The sequence below is a fragment of the Canis lupus genome, chromosome 21, assembly GCF_048164855.1.
Source record: "Canis lupus baileyi chromosome 21, mCanLup2.hap1, whole genome shotgun sequence".
NCBI classification, from domain to species: Eukaryota; Metazoa; Chordata; class Mammalia; order Carnivora; family Canidae; genus Canis; species Canis lupus.
The window spans coordinates 21427887-21441689 of record NC_132858.1 but is presented as its reverse complement, the minus strand read 5'-3'; the positions used below and the strand labels follow the sequence as shown (position 1 = coordinate 21441689).

Sequence of the window (13803 nt, the reverse complement as noted above, 5' to 3'; positions counted from 1 at the left end):
GTCCTGCTTCCTGCATGGAGCCTGCTTCTTCCTCTGCCTGTGTCTCTGCCTCTCTCTCTCTCTCTCTCTCTCTCTCTGAATAAATAAATAAATAAATCTTAAAAAAAAATAAATACTCCGTTCAGAAACCACTTTTCCTAGTGATGCTTGCTTGATGCCATTCTCTTTCTTTCTGTATGCTTCAAAACATTCCTCTAATATAGCACTCATCACATTAGATTATGATTATTTCTCACATAAATTTTTTTATTAGATGCTAATGAACTTAGAAACCTATAATCTTTTATTATTTTTTATCTCAGAAGATTTTTGTTAAATGAGTGAAATCACCCTACTTCTGATTAGTTAGTTCATTTGGTTAGTGTGCTCTTTTTAAGAGAAAAAAAAAATTGGAGAACCTGGGTGGCTCAGTGGTTGAGCGTCTGCCTTTGGCTCAGGTCATGATCCTGGGGTTCTGGGATCAAGTCTCACATCAGGCTTCCTGTAGGGAGCCTGCTTTTCCTTCTGCCTATGTCTCTGCCCCTCTCTATGTCTCTCATGAATAAATAAATAAAATCTTTTTTTTTTTTTTTATATCGTACATTCTATCCTGGTAGCATTCCCACCTTGGCTAATTATTTCACAAGGGAACTGGGAGAAATAGACCTTGATGGACCATTAGTATTATCTTGATATGTGAAATACAGTAAATTATAATGATAGGTTTAAAATGGACTTTAAAACTGTCAGAAAAGTACCTTGGTTTGATGAAATGTTTATACTGAATTTAGTGTTTATATTTCTTATGTTAAGGAACTAAAAAAAGTTACCTCAGACTTGATAAAGTCCAAGGTCACATGTCAACATAAGATGGGAGAAGAAAACATCCATTTAACAGTTAAAGAACAAAAATTTCAAGAACTTCAAGAAAGACTCAACATGGTATTTAATTAAATGTCTTCATGTTTATATAGATGTTTTTGTAAAAAGAGAATTTCAGGACTATAATATAAAAATGTCCCTCTCTTGTAAAGTTAATATACTGTAATAGTGAAAAAACAATATTGTGAATTATTTTTCACCTATTAGGTATTTTTGCCATTTTCAACAAGAATTTAAGACAATAAAATTTGTGTATAACCATTTTATTTCCACTTTAATATAATGTCAGATAATCTTAGGATACAGTGGTGTCTCCAGAAAAGCTTTTGGAGATGAGAAATTTTGTAACTTTTTAATGTGAATATTTATAAATTTGCACATCAGCCTGTTATGGGTATCTCATACCACCTTTATTTTGCTAGAGCCACTGCTTTACCAGCAAACAGATGTTGGTACTCTGGGGTCATAAGGGGTCATGACTTTCCTAAATGTGTTGAGCACTGAATTAAATGTAGAATTTGCTGAATTTTATAACTTTAAAATTACTCAATTTTTAAAAGGAGTTGGAATTAAATAAGAAGATTAATGAAGAAATCACACATATTCAAGAAGAAAAACAGGCAAGCAGTCATAAGATATTTTGGGAACCAGGCAATATTTTTAAAACCAGGTATAATGTGGGAAATAAAGTAAGTTAAATAATAAATGGAATCATGTCTAGATCAACTCCTGGCACATAGTAAGTACTCAGTTGGGATTTCTTGAATGGATATATGTGTACCTTTTTTTTTTTAACCAGGTCTCACATATGTTCCATTAAAAAATAAATCTGAGAAATGGGGAGATGCTAGTCAAAGGGTACAAACTTCAGTTATAAGTAAGTTCTGAGGGTTTAATTTACAGCATGATGGTTTTAACACTATGTTATATATTTGAAAGTTGTTAAGAGAGTAGATCATTAAATGTTCTCACCACACACACAAAAATGGTAATTATGTGAAGTGATAGTGATGTTAATTAATCTTATGGTAATCATTTAGCACTATATATGTGTATCGAATCATCATGTTGAACAATTTAAGTTTGCAGAATGTTATTTGTCAATTATATCTTAATAAAGTTGGAAAAATATGATATTAAAATATTTAATGAGTAAATAAGAATAAAAATAAATCAGTTTTTTCATTGATAGTTTAGACCATTGGTACCCTAACAAATTAGAAGATGTAGTTTATTAAGATTGCAGGTATGTTTCTAAATTCATTCTTAAATGACATCTTCTAATGGATTTAGAAACACACCTAAGATGTATTTAGAAACACATCTTAAAATTCTTTCAACTGATATATCATATTTATACTTTTTTTAAAAGGATATTATCATTTCTTTCCAACGTATGCAGCAGTTACTTCAGCATCAAACTCAAATTAACACTGAACTGGAAGCAGAATTGAAGGTGTTAAAAGAAAATAATCAGGTTGTATATAGAGATACAGATAGTATATTTCCATTTAATGAGCTTTACCTGTCTAGTTGCATTTATTTGCCAACTTTATCTGAGACCATTTTGAATTTTAGGGGTAAGATAATGGCCCTCTTTGTCAACTTGGTATCAGTGTCTAAAATAATAAACATATATATTTTTTAACATTTAAGTCACTAGTTAAATGTTCAATTTTATCAAGTGTCTGACTTAATTTTGTAACAGATTGGATGGGATTTTTTTTCTTTGTCTTAGAATTGTGGCTAAGACCAAAACTGAAAATAGAAGAGAGCAGTTAGTAGTGAACTCCCAGAAATTGAAGGCAGATCCAAAAAAAAAAAAGATTCGAAAGGGGAGGAAGTTATGGTCACTGATGCCTTGGGAGTGAGAGTTCAATAAGAGAGGCTTTTCTATTACATCCCTAATTGGGAAGGGAGTACATTTCCTCATAAGCTAAGTGAAGGAGTCTAGTGAAAATCATATAAAGACTGGGCTACAAAAAGGAGAAGGTGCCATCTCGTTTTGTAGATGGATGCTTGAGATGCTCTAGGAACTTGCAGGTCCATTCTGGTGTTGCCAGTGGAATAAAATGTGGTAAATTCAGTGGAAGAACTTGGCATATGTTTCTTGAAGTTTGGGATTATACCCAAAAACATATAGACTAATGCACAGTTATGGTCCAGAAATTTCAAGGAGGAAAGTTTTTGGAGTGATATGTACCAATGGGCTTGTAGTGTATTATGCTTGTTACAATACTATATGGAACAAGAAGGGTGCAGAAGAGAGAACTTTGTGATTCCTTGGCTCCACATGAAGGAACATGAAGGTTAGTGGAATGACAGAAATTGCCTTGTGTGCCACTGGCCAAATGACAGGATGTTCAGTTCAAGGAAAGGAGCTGGGGACATGTTCCACTGGGGTGGCCAGTGGAAGATATTTGTGCTCCTCTGAAGGGATTCTTGGTAATGATGGTGAAGCTGAACATTTCTCAAGAAAACTACAGTTACCTCCCATGTAAAGACCACAAATTATGCTGAATTCATCATCATTGAATGGGACCAAACAACCTGAACAATGCAAGCTTTGTCTCCTCACCATTGATGTTCTGTGACTAATGATGTAAAGAGAGTTTTGCCCTCTTCATTTCTCTTGCCTGTCCCCAATACTGTAAAACATAGACCTGGAAGAGGGAGAGGGAAGAATTATGCTGGAGTCAATTCTTCCTTCCTCTTTCTTTTTTTTTTTTTTAATTTTCTAAAGATTTTATTTATTCATGAGAGACACAGAGAGAGGCAGAGAGAGAAGCAGGCTCCATGCAGGGAGCCCAATGTGGGACTCTATCCCAGGACTCAGGGACTCCAGGATCACACTTTGGGCCAAAGGCAGGCACTCAACCGCTAAGCCACCCAGGCATCCCACTTCCTTCCTCTTTTAACCTCTTCACCTCCTCCACTAAGACAAGTGAAAAAAATTTCTCTGAAAGTCCAGTTACAAGCAAGTAATCCCTCACCTTTTTTACCTACCCTACAGATAGACGACTGGGGCTTTCTCTAATATTTTGAATCTTCTCCAAAGAAACGTAGAATAGAATTTACCCAAATTCTTTATAAAGAGTAGCAATTATCAGGATTGTTTTCTTACCCATTTAAAGGAGTTCAAACAGCTTTGTTAGGATGAACAAAATATTAGTGGTCAGCCAACCCAATTATTTCATTTCTTGGTAAACTAAAGATAAAGAAAGTGAAAGCAGTAGAGTTCAAGGCTTCTTAATTAGTGGCAAATCCCAAATTAAATTTTTGTCCTATTCTACTCCAGCATTATTTCTATATTACATTGTTAATGTACTCTTCCTAGATCAGTGAGACCTGCCACTTTTGTTAGATAACTTACTCAGAAACTATGACTTTTAAATTACCCTTCATGAGCTCTAAATGCAATGTTTATGTGTTGTTGAATTCTGTGGAGCGTACAGTAGTCAGAGACTTACAGTCATGTGTTTCTTTAAGGTAACAAGGACTATAACTATGGTTCCAGGATCTTTTACCTCTAAGTGCCAATATCTTAGATAAGCCAGATGCCTCTTTAACTAGTACTATTATTATTTGAGCTTGATGGTACATCGAGAAACTAGATTCCATATGGAAATTTTGTTGCAAAGTATTGGCAAGAACAGGATAGAATTGTCACCTTTTTACTTTGATAAGGACATTAAAAATAAGACCATCTGTCATCACTTTCATTTTATAAAAAAGAATATTTTAACACTACATATTAAGGATATAATCTCAGAGTAGATACAGTCCTTTACAAGAAAAAGACATCTGATGGCTCTTATAGACTTTGTTTGCCATTAACTAGTGAAATTTTGTCATGGATCAGTACTTGTTTGCAGACAGTGTTGGAGAACCACTGATATATAGTATAAGAAAATGTTAACATTGAACTATTGCTGAGGATTATGTTGTATAGATATCTCAAGTGTTTTCTCGAGGAGCTTTCTAATTCCACCTATATTAAAAGGGATCATTACTCTTCATAATGGCCTTTTTTTTTTTTCAGTGCTCTGCAGTCACACTGTCATCTGTCTCATTTTTTTAATAGTACAGTGTGGAGCATAGAGACCTGAATTCCCATGATAGAGAATATTTTCTGCTATGATTTTATTATAGTTTAGTCTAAATGTAAGTGTAGTTATGCTGCTGTAGTCATAGTGTTAACATGAATAATTTACTTAGTTTGCTCCCATAGTCACTAACCAGAATATATTACTTAGTTTTTGGTATATTAAAACATTAAGAGATGATTTTACTTTGATTTTCTGCAATATCCATTTTTTTTCGGAATGGTTTTTAGATTTGTTAATCCAGATGCAAATAATATCAAATAATTTTCTGATAGAGACTGAATTCCATGAGAATAGTAATAGTTTCATTCATGTAGTGTAAGAGCTTAAAAGAGTATCTGGCATACAGTTAGAGCTTACCAGATTTTATTAAATTAATGAATGATTAACAATGAATAAATTTAGAATCTTTGTAAGTTCAGATAGTACAAGGTATGGGCTTCTGGTTAAACATGTTGAATTGAACCTACACATTAACTTCTATTTCCTTCTGAAACTGCAATAAAATGATGTTAATAAATTCTCAAGGACAAATGAAATACTTAGCAAATGAAAGAACATAGAAACCCAAATCAAAGATGCAGAGATGCTTAGGAATTGCAAGCATCATGTGCCTCTAGAAGCTGAATGTGCAACTGAAGCCAAGAAGAAAAGGTCTATATAAGAAGCTAGAAGCTACTATACCTCCAAATTCTTTTCCCTATCCTGCACAAAAAGGCACTGCCTGTCTTCTACTTGGCAGAAGATTGGAGATTTATGTTGAAGAGTTTGAGGGACAACTGAGGTTGGAAAATCCAGTAATGTTCTAGAGGCAGCTTATACCAGGAAGAGCTAGTTGTTAGAGCTGTTGTCATTTTGCTAGCTGGTTGTGAAACTAGTGGTGGCTTGAAATTGCCTATGGTTGGAATGTTTAAAATTGGCAAATGCTACAAAAAATTGTTTACCAATATGTTACTGAGAGTATTATATTGAAAACAGGGTGGAAAGTCTAAATACTGAAATCTGAGACCTTCCTGCTCTGTTTCCCCATTTAGAGGACATCTAGCCTTGTCACTTCCAGGCAGGAGACTGAAGATTCCTTTGTAGGGAAACTAACTTGCTCAAGTTATTCCAGTTACACTCTCCCAGGGAAATTGCTCAGCCAGGTCAACCTACAGTGAAGTCTATCATTTGACATAACTTGTGACCAGCTTTTTAATACTTCATTCTTAATATGAACATACAGTTAAGGATCAGTGGGCACCTGAAGAATGTCTCTACCATGCAAATTAGACAAAACAGGGTAATGAAAAAAAAAAACAGGGAAACTAAGAAAATATACTCAGTTAAGAGAAACATTTATTAATCCACAAAAACAGGAATTAGGAGTCTTTAGAGAAAGAAACACTCAGAATAAAAGAGAACCTTTAAATATTTTAGACATAAAATATACAGTAAAAGGTTTGGAGGGTAATATTGAGATAGTCTTCTAGAAAGTTGAATCAAAAGACAAGAAGATGGATAACAGAGGGGAAAGAACACTAGGAGTTCAATCCAATAAGTTTAGTGAGTTTCAGAAAGAACAGAGAAAATGGAGAGATGACCAAAGAAATAATACTAGAAGGTAACCTAGAACTGAAGAATTAGAGTTTGTTTTGCTCAATACCAGTGCATATTATTATGGAGTTTCATACAAAAAGGGAAGATTCTAAAACTCTCTGTGGAAAAAAGAATTAGTTCACATACAAATGATTAGAATAAAAATGGCAACATAATGACTTCAGACTTCTCATTGGCAGTGCTGGAAGATGGAAGATAATGGAACCATGCCATCAGTGGTTGGAAAGAAACTGATTTTTAAAAAATATTTTGTTTATTTGAGAGAGAGAGAAGGGGGAGGGAGGAGCAGAGGGGAAGGGAGAGGGACAAGGATGCTCTGTGCAGAGTATAGAGCCCTACACAGGGTTCAGTCTCACAAGCCTGAGGTTCTGCCCTGAGCCAAAATCAAGATTTGCAAGTTCAACTGACCAAGCCACTCAAGCGCCCCTGAAAAATTGATTTCTAAAGCAGAATTGTACTGCATTCAGCCAAACAAATCATTATGTATTGGTAGAAAAAAATACTTTTAGACATGCAGGGCCTCAAAAGTACCATCTGTGCCTCCTTTATCAAGAAGTAATGGAAGGTTTGCTCTACCAAGACAAGGGAATAAACCAGGAAAGAGGAAACAGTAGAATATAGGAAACAAGAGACCAATCCCAGAAAGAGAAGGCAGTCCTCCGAGATCACCCGATCTGTGTAGCAGATTGAAAGAGCAAGGGGTCCAAATTGTAATGGAAGGATGGAAGGTCTCCAGAAAGTGGAAACAAAGAATATCTGATATAGGCAGTTTCTTTTAGATGAGAGTATGGGTCAGGACAGGAAATGGTTGACGTATCTACCACAGTTTTAAGAATGTAATGCTCTTGGTCATTTATTATTACTAGGATAGATACTGTAGTGCATTCTCTCTCATCTCCTAAACTTTGATTTGTTTATCTTCCAGAATATGGTTTTATCAGTATAAATACATACTGTATTTGGTAGAATGTTAAAATAGTAAGCATCTATTAAATATATACATTGTAAATATTCAGAAACTACTCTATTGTTTACCTATAAATTAAGAGCTTATGACTTCTATAAAAATATTTACATTATCTTGAAGTAGAGGCAGTCAAAATAGGTATTCATTGAAGGCTATCAAAGTGCAATAATCTTCATTGTGTGCTAGAGGAGAATTTTAATGTTAAAACAAATGCTTAAAAAAATAAAAAATAAAAAAAAGCTTTTTATTACACATTTCCATAATTTAGCATAATTGTGTCATTGTGTATTGATATTCTAGATATAATTGAGAAGTCTTTAAATAGAATACTGTGAAGCCTTTAAAATTAGATCTGTACTTGATGGTATGGAAAGTAAGCAAGAAATATTAACTTTTTTTAGAAAAACAGATTGTGGAAGAACACGATATGTATGGTATGGTCTCCTGTGTATTTAAAAAGATGTATTTTATAAACTTGTATGCTTAGAGACAATTTCTCAAAGACTATGCAAGAAACTGCTAGAGTGGTTACCTCTGGTGGAGGAGACCTGGAGAGCTGATAGAGGGACACTTTATCTTTCTTTCTCTATCCTTTGTGTGGCTTTAAATGTTAACCCTGAATGTAAATAGCTTTACTGGTGATAAACAAATGGGCTTAAAAATTCCCGATGTATTAGGCATGTGGGTAGAGTTCTTAACTATTTCTCTTTTTACGGAAATTAACTTGGACTATCAGCAGACATTGAGAAACCTAATAAATATTGGTGATAATAATTTAATAGCTTTAAAACCCTTGCCTTAGAAAACAGTAGTATTTTTACTCTTTAAAGGTTTTTTTGGGGGAGAGGGTGGTGTAGTGGTGATTATATTATGTTAATTTATGAAGTAATAAGTTAATATGGTAAATACTGAAGCTCTACTAAAAAAGTGTTAATTTGAAATTAAAAATTAAAATTGTATTTAAGGGTTTTCTAAGCCAGTTAATTTCTAAAATAAACAGATATGGAAAAATGTTCTGTGGTAGTTAAAATTTTGTAGTAGAGTTAAGCTGGATTATGCTACATTTCATATTTTTCAGTGCTGTACTTTATATTACTTTTTCAGTACATTAAAACTTATGCAGTGAAACTGAATAATGGCAATGTTTTTATACCCTTTTATAGCCATTTCTTTTTCATAACCTCCCCCTATTTCCTGTTAACTAAACTATAAGCACCTTTCTGTTAATTTATGAAAATTATTGTTGAGATAGCACATTATCACTGATCTGTATGGCACTTTCAGCATGTTAGAAGCAAAGGTCCAAGCAACATAAAACACATCAAAATTCATTAATGTGGTATTGATTATTTTTTGGATAATTAATTTTATTGCAGACCCTTGAAAGAGATAATGAGCTGCAAAGGGAGAAGATAAAAGAAAATGAAGAAAAGTTCCTTAATCTTCAAAATGAGCATGAGAAAGCACTGGGAACTTGGAAAAAACATGTAGGTTTATTAAGTAATAAAATAGTAAAATATTTTAAGAAGTTGTAGACATTTAAAATAACTATTAAATGCTAAGAAAATACTGCAAAAATAATATAAGAATAAAATCAGACACATATTCTTCTTGCACTTGTATTTCCAAGAAGTGAATGCTGTTGAAAAGCTAAATTTAATAAAATTGCCTGTAATGCTTTCATGCATGAAAAATCACACATAAAAAAAAAAAAAAAAAAGAAAAATCACACATATACATGTGTGGATATTTATATAACTGTTGAACTATATATATGTATATATATAATTTGAATGACTTCCCATATGTGACAAAGAAGAATTAATTTACTTTTCATAAAACAATTACATAGTATTTTAGTAAATGATTGAATAATTATATAGGTAGTGGTATTAGTTGACCTATTTAGCTTTCCTTAGCAGTTTTGTTAAAATGTATTAAAGTCATGTTTAGGACATGTGTACAGTAGTTGAGTTCTGTAGTGTTAACATTTTATCATAAACAGTTGATATGTTATAAACATAGCTATTTCCTTAAACCACATCCATTTATTTTACACTAAATTTTCATTTTAGTAAAGTAGATAATAAAAGTATGAAATGGCATAAATTAAAGTTGTTAAATATAAAGGTTTGCCTTAAAGATTGATGGACTCTAAAATTGATTATTCTATTTTAATATGTATTTTCATTTCCTTTCAGTTTTTAAAAGAATTAACACAATAGAAAGTCACTATGAGTTTATGAAAACTATATTTTGGGAGAGAAAGATTATATTTTGCACTATTATACTAAGTATACTATATTTTTCTAATATTAATGCAATATATTTTATACTAATATGTATCCAAATACCAGTTTGATAAACATTTTCTTGTAGATGAGTTTGATATAAATTGTTATATAAGTAATTTTTGAGTTTTCACTTCATTTGTAGCTAATATGTTCCTTTAATTTATCTTTTGGAGAGATCAAGTCTTCACTGATAAATTTAATAAGATTTATCCAAATTTCAAGAAGTATTTTGTAGTTAGTTGTATCAATACTAAAAATGCTTAGTCTCATAGTTTACCATTAAGCAGCATGCTTAGTAATATTTATTTTAGCTTCAGAAAATTCACATTGCATCCTAACTCTTCCTTCCCATTGCTAATGTTTAAAAACCATGGAAATGGTATTGTCAGGTTAGGGAAAAGTGCAAAGTGTAAAGATAATATACCTAAATAAATTATCCGTGCCAAAAAAAAGATTAATTGCGCTCAGAAAATTAAACATTCATTTTCCTTGAGACCATAACGATACCCCTCTCACAAGGAGAAATCAGTTGAATTAAGAAAAATAAGCATTCAATTTTACTGGGGAGGCCTCAGTCTATAAATTTGTATGAAATTGGTCTTGTCTTAGGATTGTTTAGCTACTACAATCATTTCATTTCCATATGCTTTAGTACTAAATAGAACATAGTTAAATAAGAGAAAGCTGCTGTGTAGAACCATGTAAAAGTTTTCTTGAATGGGAGGTTAGATCTACTTTTTAGTTGCATTTCTGTCTCTATGCAGCTTTTTCACCATTCTTGAGTGAGGAACAAGAGTATTGCTATTGAGATTGGATCAAGATGGGTTTTTAAAAATTTTAAAGATATTGGCAAAAATAAGATGGAAATCTTAAAAACTGCTATTTTCCAAAAAAATAAAACCAAAAAACAGTGAAAGAGATACTGTACAAATAAAACTTTGTAATTATTTTTAGACAGTGTAGTTAAAATTCATTGAAATATTATAAAGAACAGTGTTCTGTGTATTTTCATTTGGCTAGTTAAATAGCTAATGGGTATATATAGACAAAAAGACAATAAACGAGGATATTCAGAAATTATTTAGGGGAAGGATAGGTCACAAAAGGAATTCAGTTCACACTATTTGTTGAGCATCTATGTGTTAGGCACTATTCTAGGTACTGGATTTTCAGAGATGCTTAAAATACAAAGATCAATAAGATCTCACACTCAAATGGACAGGCAATTAGGAAATTGACCACAATACCATGGAGAGGTTTTAGCAGTATTAAAAAATTACTATGAAAGTACAAAATCATATCATTTAGCCAGGTTAGAGAAAGTTTTAGAGAAAAGGTGACACTAGTTTGGCCTTGAAAGATAAATAAGGTTTCACCACACAACATGTGCCCTTTTCCTGCACTTCTCTTTCCATCTTGTTAGCATTCCATTTAGTAAAGAATGAGAAGAATCATGGAGGCACGAAAACTGCACTTTCAAGGGTGATAAGTGGTCTGATTTGAATAAAGCATAGAGTATGGAATGTGACATTGGAAAATAAGTTGAACTTTGTTACATAAGTAACAGAAAGCCTGTATGTCTTATTTGCAACAAGAAAATAAAACTTCAAGAAAGTAATGAGGATATAGCTTTGAGAGAATTGTTATGATTGAAAATAACAATTTTTCATTTTTAACAAGAGGTTGTTTAATGTGGTAGTTAAGACTACACCTAGATTTAGCTTTGGGTTTGGATCCTGCCTATGTCCACCTAATCTTGGCAAATTACTTGAACATCTGTGAGTCACATTTCTCACCTATAAATTGGGGATTTTTAGGAGTATGAAATTATATTAAGTACTCAGCACTGTTCAATAAATAGTAGCTCTCAGTATTAGTAATTACTTTGGGATCATTTTTATTTTTTACCATTTCCAAAAGCTTATGTTAATAAAATATTTTCATATGAAACACATTTTAAAAAAGATTTATTTAGAGACAGAGCATGCAAATAGGGGGAGGGACAGAGGGAAAGGAAGAGAATCTCAAGCAGACTCCCTGCTGAGTGAGTGTGGAGCCTTATACAGGACTTAATCCCACAACACTGAGATCATGATGTGAGCTGAAGCCGAGTCAGATGCTTAACTGATGGAACCACCCTGGCGCCCTCATACAAAACACATTTACATAACTATTCATTTTGGTTAAATTTTATTTTTTTATTTTTTATTTTTATTTTTTTTTCCATTTTGGTTAAATTTTATATTAGGTTGAAGAACTTAATGGAGAAATTAATGAGATTAAAAATGAGTTATCATCACTTAAAGAAACTCATAAGTTACAAGAACATTACAATGAATTATGTGATCAGAAGAAGTTTGAGGAAGACAAGAAGTTTCAGGTAAAATTCAAGTGTTTTGAGGGTACAAAACTTAAATTAGGACCATCACTGATTTTGTCTCTGCTTTATATTTTCAGTATCCCAACTTCTAAAAAATGAGCATAAGTATGTAATCTGATATATTTTCAGTTAATTTTTGTGTACAAGGATTGAGGGTCATTTTTTGGCATTGGATTTCCAGTTGTTCCAGCACACACATTTTTTTGAAAAGACTTTTTCTCTCATTGTACCTTGGCATGTTCTTTGAAAATTAGTTGATCTAATATATGTGTGGATGTATTTCTGACTTCTTTATTATGTTCTATTGATTATATGTTTATCATTAAGTCAACATACAACATTGTGTTTATTATTAAAGCCTTGTAAGAAGTCTTAAAATATGGTATTGTTAAGTCCTTGAATTTTTTTTTCTTTTTCAAAATTGTTTTGGCTATTTTAAGTCCTTTGCATTTCCATATAATTTTTCGAATCAGTTTGTCAATTTATAAAAAACAAGTCTGTGGGGTTTTGGATTGTGTTGAATCTGTAGATAGATTTGAGAAGAACTGACATCTTAACAGTATTGACTCCTCTGATTCATGAACACGGTGTATATATATATCTTTACATTTATTTAGATATTCTTTAGTATCTTTCTCAGACATGGTTTGTAGTTTTCATTGCGTAACATTCTTTAAAATGTTTTGTGAAATTTATCCCTGAATATTCCATGTTTTAGGATTCTATTATAAAGAGTATTTTAAAAATAAAACTTTCTAATTGTTTCTAGCTAGTATATAGAAGTAAAATTTTATTTTTATAAATTGACCTTATATCCTATTACTTTTTACAATTTATTGTAATGGTAGTTTTTTTCTAACTTCTGGGTTTTCTGTGTACAGTATCATCATCTATGAAGTTAAGGAAGTTTTCTCTCTTTCTTTCTGCTTTGTATGAATCTTGTTTTTTTTCTTCACTTATTACAGTAGCTAGGACCCTCTAGTACAATGTCAAATAAAAGTTGTGACAGTAGACTGGCTTACCTTGTTCCTCCAATCTCGGAGAAGTTTTAGTCTTTTACCATTTCATATAATGTTAGTAATAGGTTTTTGTATGTTTTCTATCAGATCGAGGAAGTTTCCTTCTGTTCCTAGTATTCTGAGTTTTTATCATGAGTGGGTATTAAATTTTGTGAAATGCTTTTTCTGTATTTATTGAGATAATATTTTCCTTATTAATATGTTAATATTAACCAATTAATTGATTTACAAATCAATTACATAATTTGCTAATACTATGTTAAGGATTCGCATTGATTAGGAATACTGATCTGTAGGTTTTGTTTGGTTTTTCTTTGTATTCTTTCAGTTTGGCTTTCATATCAGAGTAATAATGACTTCTTAAGATGAGTTAGAATGTGTTCCCTCCTCCTGAAAGAATAATGTAGAGGATTGGTATTATTTCTTTACTAAATATTAGACAGAATTTGCCAGTGAAGCTATCTGGGCTTTTTCTTTGTGGGAATATTTTTAATAACAAATTCAGTTTTTAATTATTTATAGGTCAGTTCAGACTCTCTATTCTTGTGGTGATGTGCAGAAGAAAACAGTTAACAGG

General features: G+C 32.1%; 1 protein-coding gene across 17 annotated transcripts in view; it reads left to right on the top strand.

The window, feature by feature from the left end:
- The window catches only part of CCDC73 (coiled-coil domain containing 73), a 139440-nt gene that overhangs the window by 108154 nt on the left and 17483 nt on the right, over window positions 1–13803 (top strand). For 15 of the 17 annotated variants that reach the window (XM_072791027.1, XM_072791028.1, XM_072791035.1 and 12 more), the window contains 5 exons: window positions 793–921; window positions 1422–1481; window positions 2234–2338; window positions 8910–9020; window positions 12076–12207. In XM_072791027.1, coding sequence (XP_072647128.1) covers window positions 793–921; window positions 1422–1481; window positions 2234–2338; window positions 8910–9020; window positions 12076–12207 — 537 coding nt within the window. The remainder of the gene's footprint in view (window positions 1–792; window positions 922–1421; window positions 1482–2233; window positions 2339–8909; window positions 9021–12075; window positions 12208–13803) is intronic. The other 2 variants (XM_072791031.1, XM_072791037.1) reach the window with 2 other exon arrangements.